The 18,800-nt window shown below is 40.2% G+C and overlaps 1 protein-coding gene across 1 annotated transcript in view; it reads right to left on the bottom strand.

Moving 5' to 3' along the window:
* col27a1b (collagen, type XXVII, alpha 1b) overlaps window positions 1–18,800 on the bottom strand; it is a 65,109-nt gene that overhangs the window by 42,480 nt on the left and 3,829 nt on the right. The window contains exons 3-7 of the mRNA XM_035913425.2: window positions 13,351–14,663; window positions 10,161–10,214; window positions 6,007–6,060; window positions 3,758–3,811; window positions 3,599–3,652 (exon numbers count right to left, since the gene is read on the bottom strand). Coding sequence (XP_035769318.2) covers window positions 3,599–3,652; window positions 3,758–3,811; window positions 6,007–6,060; window positions 10,161–10,214; window positions 13,351–14,663 — 1,529 coding nt within the window. The remainder of the gene's footprint in view (window positions 1–3,598; window positions 3,653–3,757; window positions 3,812–6,006; window positions 6,061–10,160; window positions 10,215–13,350; window positions 14,664–18,800) is intronic.

Raw genomic sequence — 18,800 nt, 5'->3', positions numbered from 1 at the left:
AACTAAAGTTTATTATGTCATCGTGATGTAAGAACTCATCCTTTAAACAAGCAGACAAAGTAATGCATTGAAGTTTCGTTCATGAACATTCATGAGCTGACTTTTACCAGCACTCTGTGATTGTGTCTTAGTTCAAAAGGTCCTCACAAAGAAATAAGCACGCTTTCAAGGACAACTGTCTTTCTGAGATTCATATTTTCTGCACAGATCAAAGCCAGATGTCAGCCAATCGGCCACAATAATTCTCTCAGACACTGTTATATTCACGTTTTGTGAAACTCCTGATTATTTGTCTATTTATCTGCAGACAAGCCACACAGTGCTGAGAGATGGAAATAATTGATAGGATTTTCGAGGGTAGATGAGTCTCCTGCTGGAGCCAAAGCAATGCAGCCACAGAAGAACAAAAGAATGTGTCTGGGCTTTCCAGCACAGCCAATACAGCCGAGTACAGTAAAATAGGGAAAAGAAATCTGTGCATGCGTGTCGTATGTGGGCTAAACAAAAATTGGACCGCTCTCTCTGGAAATCCATTGTGTGACACAAAATGGCAGAATCCATTGTGCGAGAAAAAAAGATGGCAAGGTATCATTATCTTCATTAGTTCTTCTTGTTCACGAAGAGCAAACAGTTTTAATTAGTGTAACTCACACCAGATCAACCCTACAGCCAACAGGCGAAGCGAAGCAGCAGCGCCGTCTCCGCTGCGTGAAGACTAAGTAACAGATTGTACTTGGCAGACAAAAAATACATTGTTCTTTCCATAGATTTTTAATTTTATTATAACAAAAAGCCTAATCCCACCTGGCAAGCCTTGGGCTTCTTTCTTGGACAAATCAGCAAATAAAGGTAAGAGAATATTTTTATACGGAGCTGCAGTGCAGGAAGGGAAAAAATGTGGAGGAGTGCACACCTAATAAAAAGTTTGAGTGTTGTTGCAGTGTGCCATCATCAGAGCTAGCTGTGTAAATGGAACACAGGTTCAGAATCGGTAGTACTCTTTGCAGAGTTTTGGTTTGACACACAAATGCACGAGGCTCTTCTTATTTTACAGACCACTGGTTGACTCCGAGGCAACCTTCCCATTACATCTTTACACATTTCCCACAGCGGGAAAGGCTGTTTCTGGCAGAAAGCCAAGGGACTGAGCAGAAAACTCAGCGAAAACGGCCATGAAGCGGTGACAGGTCATAGCTTTACAGGCTGGTTAGACAGACAAAGGAACAACCCTCGAGGTTCATCAGAGGCAGGTGATGGAATTTCAGCGTAACTGTAATACAAAAGTGCACTATGGGGAGTTTTGCCTTGCTTAGTATAATAAAAAAAAAGTCTAAGTCAAGAACAGCTGCAAGCAATGAGGTGTCTCGTGGCTTTCAGGGGAGCCAAGCTGATTGCTTTGTTTTTATTAGCTGGATACAAACTGCATTTTAATACTTTTTAGAGCTCTCAGCAGTTTCTTGCACAGACACGGGCCTTTTAAGTTTAACGTGAACTTGTGTTACCGGAATCTCACCTGAACTTATAACCAGAACAAGAACAGAGGATCTGTTACAGCTATTTAACCTCCGCAAGGATGCTGCTTTCAACCTACCAAAGATCCACAATTACCATAACTCAGCTGAAAGAATATCAGCTTTTCCCATGACTCCATGTTCCATGACTCAGAAGACGAGGAGAGGCCTTCCTTTTTTTTTCCAGTTGGAGCCTTCCCCACTACTAAACTGAATTGAGGGATACTGAGCACACCAGATGGTTTTTCACAGTCAGCCCTGTCTGATTGCATAACAAACTGCTGGCGCTCCCGCCAAAGCATTATTGCACTCGTATTATTGGGTCCCAAGTGAGAACACGGCTGTGTGTATGTGCATGCGTCTCAATGAGAACAAAAGTTGCTTACAAGGGGTTTCTCAGATTGTGTAACAGCCTTTTTTAATTAGCATTCTTCAGGCATCCGATTCCTGACCTTTCTCTGACCTTTTACTGTACCGATGTAGCTTTTACTTCTTTCTATCTTCACCAGAGTATAAATTTGAGAGCTGCCCACAAGAGGAGCAGTGTGATCATATACTGTCAAGTGCAATTTAAAAGAAGCTTTGTCTGTGGATTTTCTTCCATAAGCTTTTATGACTTTGTTTACTGCTGCAGCAGCCCATCGGGTAACTCATCTCCAACGCTCTCTGCCAAGTTTCCTTTCTTCTGTCTCATTTTATCCAGACTGAAAGTAGTGTGTAACCTGTAAACACTTCAAACTATTTCAACACCATATTAATTCAATTCTTTATTTAGATTCACTGCTGCTAAGTAGGCAGTGCAGGTCGCCTCCTTGAAAAACTCCATATGAATATCATACATCTGGATTTCAGTCTGTGGGTCCTACAGTGTTTCTGGGCAGCTTCTGAGATTTATTCTTACTGAATCTGGAGGAAGCTTTGGAAATTAGGGGGAAGAAGTGTCTGTGAGGTCTGCTGTTTACTGGAATGAGCCATAGCTGCAGAAGGCAAGTAAACATTTTTCTAACATTAGCTGCTGTTGTTAGGAATTAAGAATTAGGTGAAACCCTGGCAAGGACAACCTCCAAAACTAATCAACATTTCTCATTGACACATTTCCAAAGATTTCAGGCTCTTCAACCATTAAAGGGCGAGGCTAGTGACAATCTGCGTTTTTCTTAATATTAAGAAACTCAATGAAAAGACTTAGCTAGAAGTCGCGTAGACAGGCTTCATTCCTACAGTGCTGCAGTTATGTAAAACTATTATTGTAAAACAAATTCTATGCAAAAGCACGATCAGATTTACCATTTTATTTTTACACCGTGCATAGTAAGAAATCCCGACAAGTGCCAGACCACTTGAGATGTGCAATTACTGTGAGGGGCTCGGGAAAAGGCCAAAGATAAAATGAACAAGGCCACTGAGAAAACACTCTGCTAACCGTCACTCTCTGTCAGGATAACTCAGCGCAGTGGTATCCAAAGAACGTTAAATAATGCTGATTGCGAACAAGACCAGATCACAGCGCTAACCCACATTCATAAGTTGTCCTACTTTTTTAGAAGTACTGCTCTCCAGAGTGAATGACATAACAACCGAGGAAACCGTGTAAAACTTTTCACCCGGTAATCTTTATTTTCCCCTCAGATGCCTTCATTATATTTTAGGCCTGTGACACAGATGATGTAACAGGCCTGGTATTCAAATATTTCATTTTCCAAGCCAGTGGGGAGCTAGAACACAGGTGTGCTCCTTGACTTCTGCATTATGTTAGGCTGTTTTCCAAACAAGAACTCAAACATTCATGTTTGGCTGAAAGCCCCACACAGACCGACAGATTCCACCTTCAAAGGCAAGAGAGCTAAAGAGCGTTCATTTGATTTACGGATCCTCGTTATACAGGACTGAGTCAGTCATTCTTGATGTGTGTGATTTATGTGTGAAAACACCGTCAGAAAGGAGAAAGAATGGACAGAAACCAAGAATATGAACTTTCATACATATGGAAGAGAATCCGCAAACTGTGATGGCAATTAATTACTTCCTGGCGGATTTACAAACAAATACATACAGTTTCAGTTTGTGAGCCAAAGCAGCCGTTTTACCTTTCGTCCGTCTTGGCCAGGCAGCCCAGGGGGGCCTGTGACACCAGGTTCTCCCTAAAATGGCAAATGAGGACACATTCAGTTTATCGACATATTTACATGCGTATGTCTGCGGATACTCCAACAGATTTAAGGAAGGAAATGTGATAATGTGTATACTTTTTGTCCTTTTGGGGGTTGACCAGGGGACAGTCCAGGATCTCCTTTTTGTCCCTGGAACATAAAAAAGAGAAAGCATTAATTTTTCATGACGAGTACAACATGTTCTAGTCTGCCAGAGCTTTTTATTGCACAAATTTCAACACTGATCCTCACAAGGTGCAGAGAACTTTGAATTTTATTTTCAGACTTATATAATCAAAGAGTAACAAGTTCATTAAACTTATTGGTGGTTGTATTTACGCAACCGTGCAGTCCATTTATGCCCTCCTGTGACTCAGTTTACACCAAGCTAGGGAGAAGTAATGGGGAGTGACTGTGTGTACATTCTTCTCCCTTTTCGGGCAGTGGGAATCCTGTCAGTGCGGTCTGGGTCAGCATTCGGCGTTCAATTTTAATAGTGAAAGAACTGCCATGTAATTTGTGCAAACATGTCCAAGTGGAAGCACAGTATAGCATTTCCTGTGTTAGTGGTTATGATAGTGGTAATCGTGTGATGTGATAAAGCACCCAAACGGTACGGCTATAATCAAAGAGGTGATTGCAAATGCTGTAACACATTACATTTGACTCCAAGTGTGGAAAGTGTGGGAATAAATCATCCTGTTTTATGATGCACATTGCAGCTTGCAACCAAAGCCTGTTTTCAAAGGAGGTAAACTTCTTATAGCAAATAGCAACAGCACATTAGCATTTGAGCATAGATGGAAAGTCATGCATAGTTTTAAAAGAACAGATTTTTTTGTACTGGATAATTCCCTCCTTCACAGTATATCGGCCCATTTGAACTTGCATGTTTGTGTCAGTTACCACTTGGCACTGAATAACCTCTTGCAATTTCTCCAGACTGATTTCTTTATAGTGCAGGGAGCAACACGCATATACAAACTGTCTTTTCACTCTCCTTGAACTAGATTATCTGAAGGGTTTAAGGGTTGGAAAAAGATGTGGAATTAGTAAATAACTTCTGCAAGCTCAAGACCTCATAAGCACCTTCTGCTGATTTATCCATTTTCTATTCCTTCCTTTTCATTTTTTAAGCCTAATGGTCAGGTACTTAGAGTAGTGAGTAAGTGAAAATATTTTTGCTTCAATTTATCATAATTACATCTAAATATACAAACAAACAAAAAGACAGCATAGCGCGCTTTCATTTGACTGGCTCGGTTTTTCTAAGTGCAGCGAACGGGGCCAAATCAGACAGTCTGCTGTTTGACGGTTGTGTGCAAATGAGTCAAAATGAGCCAGCTCAGGTTTTCTGTTCCAGATAACACATATTTACAAAATAAGACCAAACAAAAATATAATAGGACTTTTTTTTCCTCACAGTTATAGCAGGCCAAACCAAGATATGAGTTATGCTTTGGAAAACGCTGTAATTGAATGCATTCAAATGGATTAGGTACAGACGTGAAGAATGGGCAATTTCCGTTTTATTCCGACAAAGTCAAACAAGGAGATCCTTTTATGATAGCAGCCTGACATATTGTGGAGCTAAGCAACCCTCTGTGCTGACAATTGAAATCAGCTGAAGAGCAGGCTGCTGTCAAGTACATGCAAATGATTGAGACAGAGAAACTTAAAACTGCTGTTCTCTTTTGAAGGGAAACAAATGGCTTTTCAAAGTAGCAGAAGGAGCCAACAGGATCTGACCTCAGACATGCAAACTAAGTAAAATCCCAAACAAGCACTGGATGACTAAGAAAAAAGAAAGAAATATCCTCAGTTAGAATATGGAGAATGAAGGAAATGTTTTATGCATCATAAAAAGTTTTGCCATTCATTTCATTTCAGTTTAATTATACTATCCTGCCTGACTGCAAGTACTTGTATCCCTGAGGGGTTCACGTTACAGTTTTGCCGAAGGATAATTATACTTTATTCAGCGCTAGCAAGGCCAACTGATGGTCACACCAAATACTCAAAAACACTCAAGTTTCTCATCCGACGAATATAGCACGGTACACTTCAATAGTTGTAAATATCATTTTTTGTAAAACCTTCTGTCTCAGTCCGATATTGTTTATTAGCTATTAACAATGTAATTGTTGGTGCCAAAAGTGTAGCTTGTATAAAAATGAAACAACAGTGCCAACGTTCAATGTGGTGGATGGAAACATGACACCCAGAGCAGAGGAATTAAATCAAAAAGTCTTACTCTTTTAATGTTTTTTTTATTAGATAGACTAACATGAATAATCTTCTAGCATAAGTCATGGTAGTCACTGCTATTTAAAATGTAGATGTACCTTCATTCCAGGCAGTCCAGGACGACCAGGATTTCCATGGGGGCCAGGAGGACCCTAAAAAACAGAGATTCGTGTGATGAAAGATGACACAGAGGAAATGTAGTCATTAAAGAAGCAGCAAAAGAAAGAAGTCCTACATGTGTGCTATTCACAGATGTGCAGTTCACAATTTCAATGTGTTGTGAGACACGAGGTCCTCTCTGCTTGAGTATGGGTGCCCTGTGGCTGCTTGTCCAGATATGGATGTGATTTTCCTCACCTTTACACTTTTCCGCTGTTTTCTGCAGTCCCACATCATATTGCGTGATAACTTTGTGCCACAAACTGTAGAGTATTAAGACCTATCTCTGCCAAATATTTTATCAAATGCGCCATCTCCTACAAAGCAGGGGAGTTTTCTTTTTCAAGTTGAACTTATTAAAAATTCAAGCAGTCTGCAAAAAAAGAGAATGTTTGGAAAATTAAAGCCACGACTTCCTGAGGCTTTCAAGTGAAGAGTCTTCGGTTCATCTGCACCACACCTTGTGCGGAGTGGGGATGAAATGCTGAGCATTGGAAAATCTTCTCCGGCAAAGTTGAAAGCAATGAAACATGTTGAAAAGGCCCTGAACAGGAAGCTACTGTAACTTCAACCAGTTCTTTGAGTTGTAAAGAGTTTCCATGAGTTGTGAAGAGACACATTTTCCCCCCCAAGCTGGAGGTGAAAGTGAGGGATTGAATTACTCTGAGTAAAATAGACAGGGGCCAAAAGGTGTAAGTGTACGGTTGAGTGATCCAGCCAGTTTCTGTCTCTGTTATTTATCGTGCTGTATTATCACACTGTGGAGAGTCCACAGCCCGGACAGTTCCCCTCAAACTGGCCAGACCTCTCCCCAAGCAGACGCTTGCTGCTGGACATATGGAGACACTTAACAGAAGCTCATCTACAGATTTCCTCCTTCTCTTCCAGTCAGACCATTCTGCCTTTCAGCTCAATATTAAAACGTATGGAAGTCATTAGCTTCAGATAGGAAGAAGGAAAGAGAAACTGAGAAAAAGACAGGTCAGGATAGTGTATTACAAATTACATTCTCACAGTACGTAAGGTAAGGAGGCCTAATAATGATGACAAGCTGTTTGGGTGATATCCCAGCAGGGAAAAGAATAATAAGTAGAATGCATACATTTGTCAAAGTGCCTTCACATTATTAATTATTAAAATGAGCCCTGACAAGTGGTCATTTAGAGACCACCAGCACATAACCGCAAGATAATGAATATTAATAAGATATAGAAGCACACAAACACACCTGAGGTCTGCAGATGAAGGGTACCTATGTGCCAGCGCTGTGACCAGGTTTATGATGTGGGGCAAGGTTTTTACAGGAGTGGCGCGTGGAGTGCTGCAGTTTTATAGGCCATTAACCCAGAATAGACCTGCTAACGCCTTCTCTGGAGCACAGGGACGGAATTACTGGCTTTTATATGATGCTTATGCAATATAATGTACATTAAAAGATCTTAGCTTATTAATTTTATTGAGTTATGAGCTCGGGTCCTAACTGAGCACTAATTGTTTCCCCAAGATCAGTGGCACGGTCATCAGTGCAGCTGGTGTTGTGCAATGACTAATCTGGCCGCGACAACTTAATTTGCAATCATCAAACAGGGTTCTTGTTTCACACAGAAAACAATGGTGACCGACTGAGCCTGTCTGTGTGGAGTTGGCATTTTCTTGACATGTCTGTGGTTAGGACTGAATTCTCTTGATGTGACACTGGCATATGGTCAGTGTTTCTGTTAATGTTCAGGATCATTTCATCGGTGATCAACAAACTGTTCAGAATGTCAGTGTCTCTTAACTTGAATGTGTGAAAAATAGCAAATGTAATCTAGCTCTTAGTCATGGCTACATACGGTGCACGTACCCTGCATAATCAGTTCCATTGCTGACCCTGCGATTTGTGTCAGAATGTATCAGCCATTCTTCAGGCAATTGTGCAAATATTCTCCGTTTCACAATAACCCAGCATTGCATACTGATTATACGCCGGCAGGTCAGTTTGTTTGCACAAAGCCCTCTTTGATCTTCTCTCAAGCCTCACATTCAGCGCCAGGTGATCTTCGGCACCCTGCCAGGTTTACGGCTGTGTCAAGGAACATGGATGTTTTCACGTGTCAAGAGGTGCTTTAGGGTGGTAGCAGCGGTGAGACTGTCTGCTCGGTCAGACATGGCACCTCGATGTCAGAGAGGTAAAGCCTTAATAGTGCAGCGATATTCCAAACGTTGTAAAGTTTATGATGGGAAAAAGAACTACACTTTCCCGGAAATGCTACACTGTTCACATATTTTCTGCAATAGCAGAGCAGCTTCTTTAATATTGTGTCTCCCTGGAACATTTGGTTTATATCTGACCAGAAAGAAGGTGATATTTAATCTGCAAAAGATTGGATTGCTCTTTGAACTTGAGAAAATGCTCTTACACACTCTCTATTTCCCCATGCCTTTTAATTTCCCATAGGTGACCAGCATCTTATACAGCCAACTGCATCAGCAGTTGCTTACATTCTGCCTTTTCCAAATATCTCTTGCATGAAAGGTATAACTCTTGAATTAGTGCTGAAAATGTTTCAGACAGAAAATTCTTGAAAAAATGGACTAACTGTGGCAACTGTATGATAATTCTGTAAATTTAGCCGTACACAGTGTAAAGACTCATTAGTTTAAATTGGATTCTGCTCTGGCGAGTTTGAATTCAACCAAAACAAAGTCACTAGGCTTCCCAGTCACACTTGGCCTCGTTTCCACACTGAGTCATTCGTTTTCCTACTAAACATTGTTATTTTAAGTTTAAACTTTTTTGACAAATGGGCACAAAATGGGGCCAAAAAAAAGCAACTATGTTTTGAATTACATGGAAATGAACACCAAATATAAAATACAGCAAACGTCGGTTTTAATCCAAATGTTTATAGCGGATTTACTAGATCAGAGTCCACTTGTTAGCTTTCTGCAGATCATGCGTGTAGCCGTTTGGTATTCCCTCTCTAATCGTGTAAACCAGGACGGTTCATGGAAATGTTGAAAAACCTGAACTGCACCCTCGCAATCTGAGTCAGCGTGGCCTATAGTTGGGTCTCGAGAGCTTGATGATGAATGAGCTCTATAGAGGGTATGGAGTACAACTGGAGAGAGCTACTGAGCTCCAGACAGGGTCTTAAATGCCTTTAATAAGATGGGGACAAAGCCCTCTTTCTTCCTTGTTTAAAGAGATTGGGTTCCACAACCCACCCCTGAGGCCCAACTGCAGGGTGCAGTCTCATAGGCTCCAGTAGGTAGCTGATATGCAAAGTCTTTAGATGCACAAGTGCTCTGCAGGTACACTGTAGTGGCAGGTCAACAAAAAGAGCAACTAAGACCAGTATCACACCACTGAAAATGTTTCCTCTTTCATTCTATCCATGGGTGGTGAAGAAGTAGTTCACAGGTCAGAAACTAAACAAACACCCATCAATGACAATGTCTTTGAGAGAAATTATAACAATAAATATATCCCTTAGGACAAATCATGCCCCGGTGTTCTTTCACTTCTTAAATTTCTTCTGAAAACATGAGCTTAAAATAACATCTGCACCTTCTCTATTTGATTCCATCAGTTCTCGAGCTACACTGAGTCTAGAAATTAAAGACATGGCACCAGAGGACTTATACTCATTGGAATACAATAGAACTATTCACTGACATTAACTTAGGACCCATGCCTAATTTAAGTACTGTTAATGTGCTGCAACCTTCATTTTTCTCAGCATCTATTAAATATCTACATAATGTGATCCATTATACTTTAACCCACATATGTGTAGGTTGTGTTTGCTTGCTCTAAAGCTTTGCAAATAGACCTTGAAAACATAAGGTCAGCTAGATCAAACCCAGAGCCAAAGCGAATTAACAAGTGACTGAAAAATCTTCTGTGATCCACTGAGCGCTTGATCAAAACACTCAAAAGGTCATCCACATCGGTGAACATCTAGTGGTGTTAACACCCTATCATTAGAGCATTATAGAGATTTGAGCGTGAAAGGAACTGTAGAAGAGCCCAGAAGGGGAAGAAAGAAGAATTGTAGGTATTTGTGGCTAAACTTGTCACTGGTTGGATTAACTGGGAAATGCTCACCCGTGGGCCCCTCTTGCCCGGCTTTCCTGGCAACCCTGGAAGTCCTGGAAGACCCTAAAAGCAAAATATAGAAGTTGTCAGTGTCATAGTGAAATACAGAGGAGGAAATAGAAGCTGCTGCCTATTTTTGTGTTATTTTAAGAGAGTCTTGAATGCTCTTGAATAATAAAAGACAGCAAGTTTGGAGTTTTCAAAGTAAAGAAAAACCTTTAAAAGCCACTCAAGCTCAAGAGTCAATTAGTAAAAACATGTTGAGTTTTTTTGTCCCTTGGTGAAGTTAGCTATAAGTTGCAAAGCACTCGGGCACTGAGACGCTGGCAGGCATGAGGATATCTTGTTAGAAACTAATGTCGCACTCTCCCTCTGCAGCCAATGTTATTTCAGCCCAAAACCACTAAAGTGCATACACTGTAACTCTGAGTCATTGCACTGGTTGGGAGGTCGGCGCTGGTTCCAGTCACAGCCGATCACATTAATTATAAGCATCAGCTAGCTTTGAAACAATTTCATACATGGATTAGCAAAGCCCCGAAAGGTCAAACTTAATGAGGGGTCAATCTGAGGAACCTGAGTTTGCTCGAAATGTTAGGATTGTTACTTATTTTCCCATTGTTCAAGCAGTTTAAAGTGGAAAAGAAAAAATAGACCTAAAACAGCCCGAGGCAGCCCTGCTGAAATTGGGCTACTGTAATAATGTCAGATGTATGGAGCACTTTGGTCTGTCTCAGCCAAGACCACAAGCTATAATTATACTATTTCAGCCTCCGTACACTCTGGAAATCCAAATGTCTTTCAACAACTTTTAGATTCTTTAGATTGCAACCATCAGGCTGTCCACACATGATAAGTAGACTCAGCTGTAGTCGCTGCTAGGGTCAGTGCCATAGCAGTACTGGAGCTCATGTTTTCAGAGAAGTCATTAGATTGAAACATGACTAAAATTTTAGTTGTATGCCTCCACCAACCAGTCAAACTGCAGTTTGCAGAAAGGGAGGAATTTGATAAAGTATCACATTAATTCAATCTGTCAAAAAGCTGATTGGTGTAGAAAGGTAAGCAGCAAATATGACAGTAAGCAGTGCTTCAAGTATAATATCACCGCAAAGAAGCAAAAAATCCTAAAACATGGATGCTTTACGCTCAGGCAGCACAGAAGGGCCAAACAGTCACCACCAATTTGACCTTCTGAGAACAAAATGACATCATGTAACATTTGTCACCATTACTGTATGTATCTTAAAAGTGGTGTCAGCATTCTCCAAAAACCACATGATAATTTGTTTAAAAAAACCCAAAACAAAACAAACAATACCAAACAATAATAAACTATCCAAATGTCTCCAACCTACTCCTAAACATCCAGCTTAGCTCATGGATAGCTACTGAATCGTTATTTACAACATCAGACAAATATTATGACCCATTCACCCACGTTCCCTAATCGCTATCATATGTTCCTCGATTAAGCGAAATCATTTATCTCTTACACTTGGAGCAGCGCATGTCATTAACTCCCCCGGCCACCCTGGCATTCTGTGCCACTCGAGAGAGAGAGACTGCTGCTGGCGCTGTAGATTTTTTTTTTCCCCTCACAATCAATTAATCATTTGACAATTGAATATCCAATCTAATTTATATTCCGTTATATAATTAGAATATTAATTGATAGCTATTCTTAATGTGCTCCCAGGGTGACAGATACTGCCATTCCATCAGATAGCGCTGTCATACCAGAGTGAAACCCTTGCCATTAGTGTGCAATAGCAGACTTCAAGAGTTATACTACTGTTATATTTTAGAAAGACAAAGTCTACATATTTAGGTTGGAGGAGTGTAGATGACAAGTTTTCCAGCCAGGAGATTCGACTCTGTTATCAATCTTTGTTTTCATTAGCCGATTAATTTCGCTTGCACTTAATTTGTTTATTTTGCTTACAATCACTGGTTTGGTTAGGCATCCAGAACTTTTCGTTAGATCGATGGATGGATGTCTTTACCTGAGAATATTACACGATGAAATAAATTATGATATTATTGTATACATCGGTGTTGAAATAATTTCATACAGGGTAACATGAAAAAAAGATCACTTATCTAACTGAAACACTGAACTTTACAATGACATCGGTATTCTTTGTATTATCTATTTTTTCTGCAATATGTGTATATTTATCTGATTCATGTGGACAAACAATATGTATCTCAATGCTCCAAAAGCTTCAAGATCCAAATAGACTCTGGTTCTTCAAAATGAAAACCTTCTTTTATCATCTAATCATCACTTCAGATTAGATTTATACTTTATATTTGAGCCTATCATAACCACATTTTCAAAACAAAGTTTGTGAAACTCTTGTAAGCAGCCCACTTATGTCAGCTGTATCCCAGCAGAGTGGCATCAGAATTTAAAAATAATAATAAATGGCACATAAGATAAGTTACATTGGACTATAAGCCAAACTCAGCAACTTGTTCAGACAACATAACTAGTAAGAAACACAACAATACAATTGTATTTATTATTGCCCTGTATGCAAGTGTAACATTTATATTATATTATAAGGCCTTCAAATATTTAGTCCCAATAGGTAACTGGGCACAAGTGCTTTATCCCTTTTTACCTTTGACCCTGCTTTAAAAGTATTCATTCTCTGAGCAGTCCCACTCCCTCCCAAAGGAATCTAACACCTCACTGCCAGCCCTTCCACCAAGACAAACACTGACTGGCAAATGCCGACTGTGAACCTGACTGTTTTCACCATAGCTTTGAAAATAAAAATGAGGTTTGAAATTTATTGGCACTGCTTGCAAGAGATTTATCAAAGTCATGAAATAAAACGATTTAGTGGATTTTTAAAAACTCCCCATCATTAACACAACCAGCACTTCTACAATCAGAACAGTACACGCTGGGTGATTGCCTGATTCACAAAACCACACAATAAAGAGCAGCATCGGTTTTTACATCAGAGCAGGTCTGGAGATCACAGAGTGAACCAGCAAATAAGCCATTATTGAAGCAACAACCTGTTGAACTTATGTGTCACTGTGGTTCAACAAAGGGTTAATAGACTAAGCTAAAATATAACAATACAAAGATAAAAAAAAAAATAATGCTTGAATTCAAACACAGACATTCACGGATTTCAGCAAAATGTTTGTGTTGTTTGTTTAGAGCTGACACACTTACCGGCGGTCCTGGTTCGCCCTTTAGTCCAGGTGATCCAGCGAGTGCAGAGAACTGGGTCGGTTCCAGGTCAAATGTTTGAAAGCCATCTGTTGCAGCTGGAGTGACTGGAGTGAGCGAGGTGGGCTTGACATCCAGCACGCTGGTCACCTTTGGCTCGGGTTTCTTTGGAGTTACTGTGGTTAGCTGCTTTTTATTAGAAAAGTAGGCGTTTGAAGGAGACCCCTGCGTGGAAGCAGCTGTACTTTGGAGAGCCGGCTTCATCTCTGATGATCTGGTAAAAACAGGTAAGTGTATACTTTTTCCAGAAGGTTGTGTTGAGTTGGTATCTGCCTGCTTTGTGTTTTTTATGGCGTGTGAGGTTGGTTTGGGGTTCGGTGGAGTCATGTTGATCCCAGGAGATGTTGTAACAGACTGAGTAGGAAATCTAGATGGGCTTTCAAGCCCTGGGTGAACTGTTGGAGAAACGGACACAGCACCAGGTTTTGGAGTACTCATTGCCATATACACAGATGTTTTGTTTAACATCACGGAGTCGGTTGAAGGAAGAACTGTAGTCCTCATGCTTTCCTCGGTGAAGGCCAAATTAGGTGTCCGAGCCTTTTTGGATATCTCCGTCAAAGAGAGAGGAGTTATGTGAGTGACAGTAACGTTCGGGTCTGTGGAAAATAGAGGTAGCAGTGGTGGAAATACAGGCCGATAAGTGTCAGCTTCTCTGCATTGTTTCTTAATGTAATCACAATAGTTATGAGCTGCCTCGGCTGAGGGATAAATGTCAAACTGACAGATGGCACCTTCAAATGGCACCGAGCTGTGGTCCATTTTGCCCAGCAGGAAGGAGCCCTGTGGATCCAGAGTCTCCTGTTTTTTAGAATGCAAATCTGCATGTATGCTTTTCTTACCACAAGATGTGTGTAAGAACACTTGTTGGCCTCGAATATCCAAAGCCAGACTGTGCCACTGGCCATTGTAGACATCGTAGTCAAAACTTACAGAGCTCTGCTGTCCTACGTGTACAAGGATCTTCCCTGGTACAAACTGCACTCCGAGCTGAACTTTTCTTTTCTTCGACAGAGCTGAGAAAAGAAAAGCGTTGTTGATGCGATGAACAGATAGGCTAATGATAAGGGAGAGATTGGAGGGGTTGTAAGAAGAGGGTATAACAGTGCGCAGAGGTGCCTGGATGCGTGCCCTCTCAGTGAGGATAACGCCTGACTTGAAGGGGATGATGCCATGATGGATGGGTCGAGAGCTTGAAGATGAGGAGCTGCCAGTCCTTCGCCCAGTAAGTCCAAGCTGCTGCAAGACATCTACATCTTTAAGGAAACAAGAAAGAAAAATGAAGAAAGAAAGAAAGAAAAATGAGCGGACAGCTAATTCTGTGTGCAATTAATAAGCTAATTAAATTTACACAAGAATCTGATTATTAGCATTCTACTCAAATGCAATCTGTATTCAAGTAACAACAAAAGTGCAGTAATATAAATGATCATCTATTAAGATGTGAATTCCCATCATGGCATCATAAGTTTAAAGTCCAACTAATGGAAAAACCTGAGGCAAAGACGATTTTAAAAGACTGCATAAAATTTCCAATATATGGTCACACTTCCATATTTGCTTTTGGGGATTGCTGGAAATTGTGTGATCGTTACATCAGGCTTAATTGGAACAATTTCAGGGTAAGGAGGCTGAACGAGTCCCTGGAAAGGAAAGTGGTGGGTTTTTAAGAGGTGCATTAGAAACGGAAATGCTATCTCGCTTTATCTGGAAATGTCTGCTGATTAAAGATGATCGCTCTGACAGGGGCCCAAGCTCATGAAAACACACTGCTGTATTTTCTGCGGGTTTTAATTGCTACTTGCTTCTCAAGGGAGGAAAATGTGGGTAACAGTGATCCATTACAGCACTGTGTATTCTGTATATTGCACCTAATTGGATCCACACCTTTGTGCTAAAGTTTAATTAAATCCACATTTCATTGTAGCAAGAAACGGGTGCTTTTTTTTCTAAAGAACTCTTTGCGATAAACGTACACTCTTGGGAAAGTGTCCCATTTCTCTCGGAAGGTTGGTGGTTCAATCGATGGCTGCTCCTGTCTGCATCCCAAATATCCCTGGGCAAGAAACTAACGCCAATGCATTGGAGTGTTAGAAGACTGTGTTAGATGTGTGAATGATGCAACCAGTACAAAGCACTTTGAGTGCTCAAGTAGAAAAGCGCTACATAAAAAACAGTCCATTTACCACCTATTAGAATAGAATATAGAGTCAGAAACATTCTTTCAATGAACCAATACCATTGTAACCTATATTTAACCAAAATTTAAATAGAGAAAAAGCTGAAATATTATACATTTAGTAACACTGCTTGTCCCAAACCACGAACCGAGGCCCATTAAAGCAACAGCATCAAGGTTGTGTCAGTTATTTATTCTTTTAACTTCGATGTTGCATTTACAAAAAATAACATTTACTCATCTTTAGAAGTCAAACATCAAGCACAGCGTTACTTCGGGCAGTCAGGTCAAGACGTTAAAGTCAGCTCACAATCTCAGCACATCAACGGGTCTCTTATCATTAGTTCTTCCTCCCCACTATCATCAAGTGCTTGTTTATATGATCAGACCATAATACTGCAGGATCTTTATGATATAAACCAGCGTGTGATGAACAAAACTGAGTAGATTTGGATCTCAATACCCACATTATAGCTCAGCTCGCACCATTCTACACATTAAACTGGCAAATCTCAGCTACACTATTTAAACTATGTCAATCCCAACTTATCTGTTTCATTCCAGGCCCGACTTCATGGATTAGCCTTTTCTTTTGACTATAAATATAATGGACTGAACTCTTCAAATCAAAACAGACTGACTTCATATTGTTATATTATTTTCTATCATTAGCCATAAATTTAAGTAATCAGTGATTCTAAATATAGTTTTTTTTTCCTGTTTAAATTAGTAGGGTTGAAAAATCTCAAACCAATCAGCACACGCTAAATATATATTATGTATTAATCTTCTCTGTACGTTTCCCCATCTTCTTAGACTAAAAGCTCACATAGAAATTGTAAATACCCATTCTTTTTCACTTAGCAAATATAAATCGCTAAGTGATAAATTCTGGCTCAGCAGAAGAAAAACAAGTATAGACACGAGTCCCGCCAGGAGGTGGGAAATCCAGCTCAGTATGTGCCGGCAGCGGGAGGTCAGCTCGACTGAAAAATTCACACATGGAAAAGACACATCAAACAGTAAGTGAAACAAGAACAAAAGCCTTCTTCAGTCAAATTTCTTATATAGAACTGATTTGAATTGTTAATATGGTATGAGGAAAGCAAAATTGTTCTTTCATTGTGTGATGTACTTTCAGGGCTTACACTGCATATTTAAATCTAAGCGGGTAGGCGGGCTGCCTCTGGCTTTTTGTGGCCTCCTGATGAGCTGAAAAAAATAATAACTGAGAACTGAGTCTGACACATCCTGGAGACACGCAAAGTTAAAGTACAAGTGTATCAGACAACAAAAAACTTTTCACAGAAAGCAGGGGAAGATTAATACGTTCACACTATTAGTATGCTGCTAATGTAGACTGTATTTTCTGCAACAGCTTGACAGCAAACATATTCTAGCAGAGACAAAAAATGTCTATTTTATAGATACCATCAAGAAAAGCAACAACATTGAATAACAAATCATGTCTCTTTACATTTATGTGATGTGATCAAAAAGTTCTGGGAACAGGTATGTAAAAATCCTTACATTTTTACAAACTCCAGCTCAAGGTCATCTTCTCTGCCATCACCAGATAGTTTTCATCACGACTGCTATTTTTAGATCATTCTCAGGAAGTGGTGCTCTGACAACTTATACTGCGTGCTGTACATTTTCACCAAAGACCTAAAACCTGCATTGAGAGGCAACATCAACTTCTGTTTAAACCTTACCTAAATTTCACGTGACTATCGTTTGTGATGAGATCTGGGTCTCCAGCTACGAGCAGTTTTCCATTGAAGAGTCCACAGTTTCCAAGCCCAGAGGTAGCGTGTCATATGTGAAATGTTCTGCATTTTTCTCAACATTTTTCAGTTTACGCACAGAAAATTAATTCCTCGGGGTGAGAGTGTCAACGGGGAGTGCTACAGTAACATCCTGAGGCATCCGAGGGAGCGTTTATAGGAAACCGTCTTAATTGTGACACATGCCAGTGTAGCATCTGGCGCCTGCTCAGAGCACTTTGAAAACGGAGGAGTTTTTTCATGACATAAACGATCTTTGTTCAGCTCCTCAACCACTCACCAGATTTCCCTTCATGGATCTTTGTCCATTTTCTAAAAATAACAGTCAGGCTAGTGGTTTCCCATTCCAACACACTGGAGGAGATCCATTGGGGATTGGAGCCTATCCCAGCTGTCATTGCATGACAGACAGGGTACACTGCACAGGCTGCACGGAAACAGACAACCATTCACATTCATACTTATAGCCAGTTTAGAATTTCTAATTACCTAACCCACACATGTCTTTGGACAGTGGGAAGAGGCTGGAATATGTGGAGAACCCAAGCAAGCTTTGAAAACTCCTCACAGAAAGGCTCTTTCTGGCTGGTGGCTAAACACAGCAGTCACTAAAAACTGTCCATGTGTGCAAGTGAAGATGTCTTTTGATGTGAGAATTGCCAAATACAAATATGGTAAGACAGTTCTCAGAACCTTTTGGTCAAAACTTGTAGGATGACTACAAAAAAAACAAAAACCATAGCCTGTTTTTGAAGAACCAGAACGTCAGTGACGTAGTAGGTCAACATGCTTACAATCCATCACAGTTCACAGGTCATTGTTCAGAAATTGACGCATGTGACCACGGCCACAACTTCGGGTACAGTTTTGGTGAATACGTCCAAGACGATTTGTGGAAGTCTCACTAAAATCTAATGCTTAGTAAGAGAAAAAGTGATCCTTGCAAAAATGGTAAAGTATCCTTAAAGACAAATATGTCTATTGCCACTACTGTAAGAGGACTAATTTGTGCGTGAATGGTCAGATGGGAATGGATGCCTCGTTACGCATGAGGTCAACAATCCTTTTGGTCATATGAGCTAAAAATTAATGTCTTTTAAGAACTTCAAGTACAAGAAGGGTTTTGTTTTCACTAAATTTCTCATCTGAGAGAAGCTTGTTGGCCTTTGATGAGGCACAATAATCCATCTACTGGGCAGTGTATATTACCAGTGGTTTAGCTGGCCATGGCTAAACTTTTACTCTTCCATATTAAAAACTGTGGGAGGTTCTGCACCCAGAATGTATGCTTTTTTATTTACTATCATGATTATTATTGAAAACAGTCTTAGGCTTCTTTCCTAACTGACTTCATAAGAGAAGTACATGTAGTTGCTCAGTCAGTTTCACTAAGGTTTGCTGGTTCAATGTCTGGCATTGACAGATTG

This window comes from Neolamprologus brichardi, chromosome 12, assembly GCF_056152115.1.
Source record: "Neolamprologus brichardi isolate AB-2024 chromosome 12, ASM5615211v1, whole genome shotgun sequence".
In the NCBI taxonomy this organism is placed as follows: domain Eukaryota; kingdom Metazoa; phylum Chordata; class Actinopteri; order Cichliformes; family Cichlidae; genus Neolamprologus; species Neolamprologus brichardi.
This window is presented reverse-complemented; position numbering and strand designations above follow the sequence as displayed.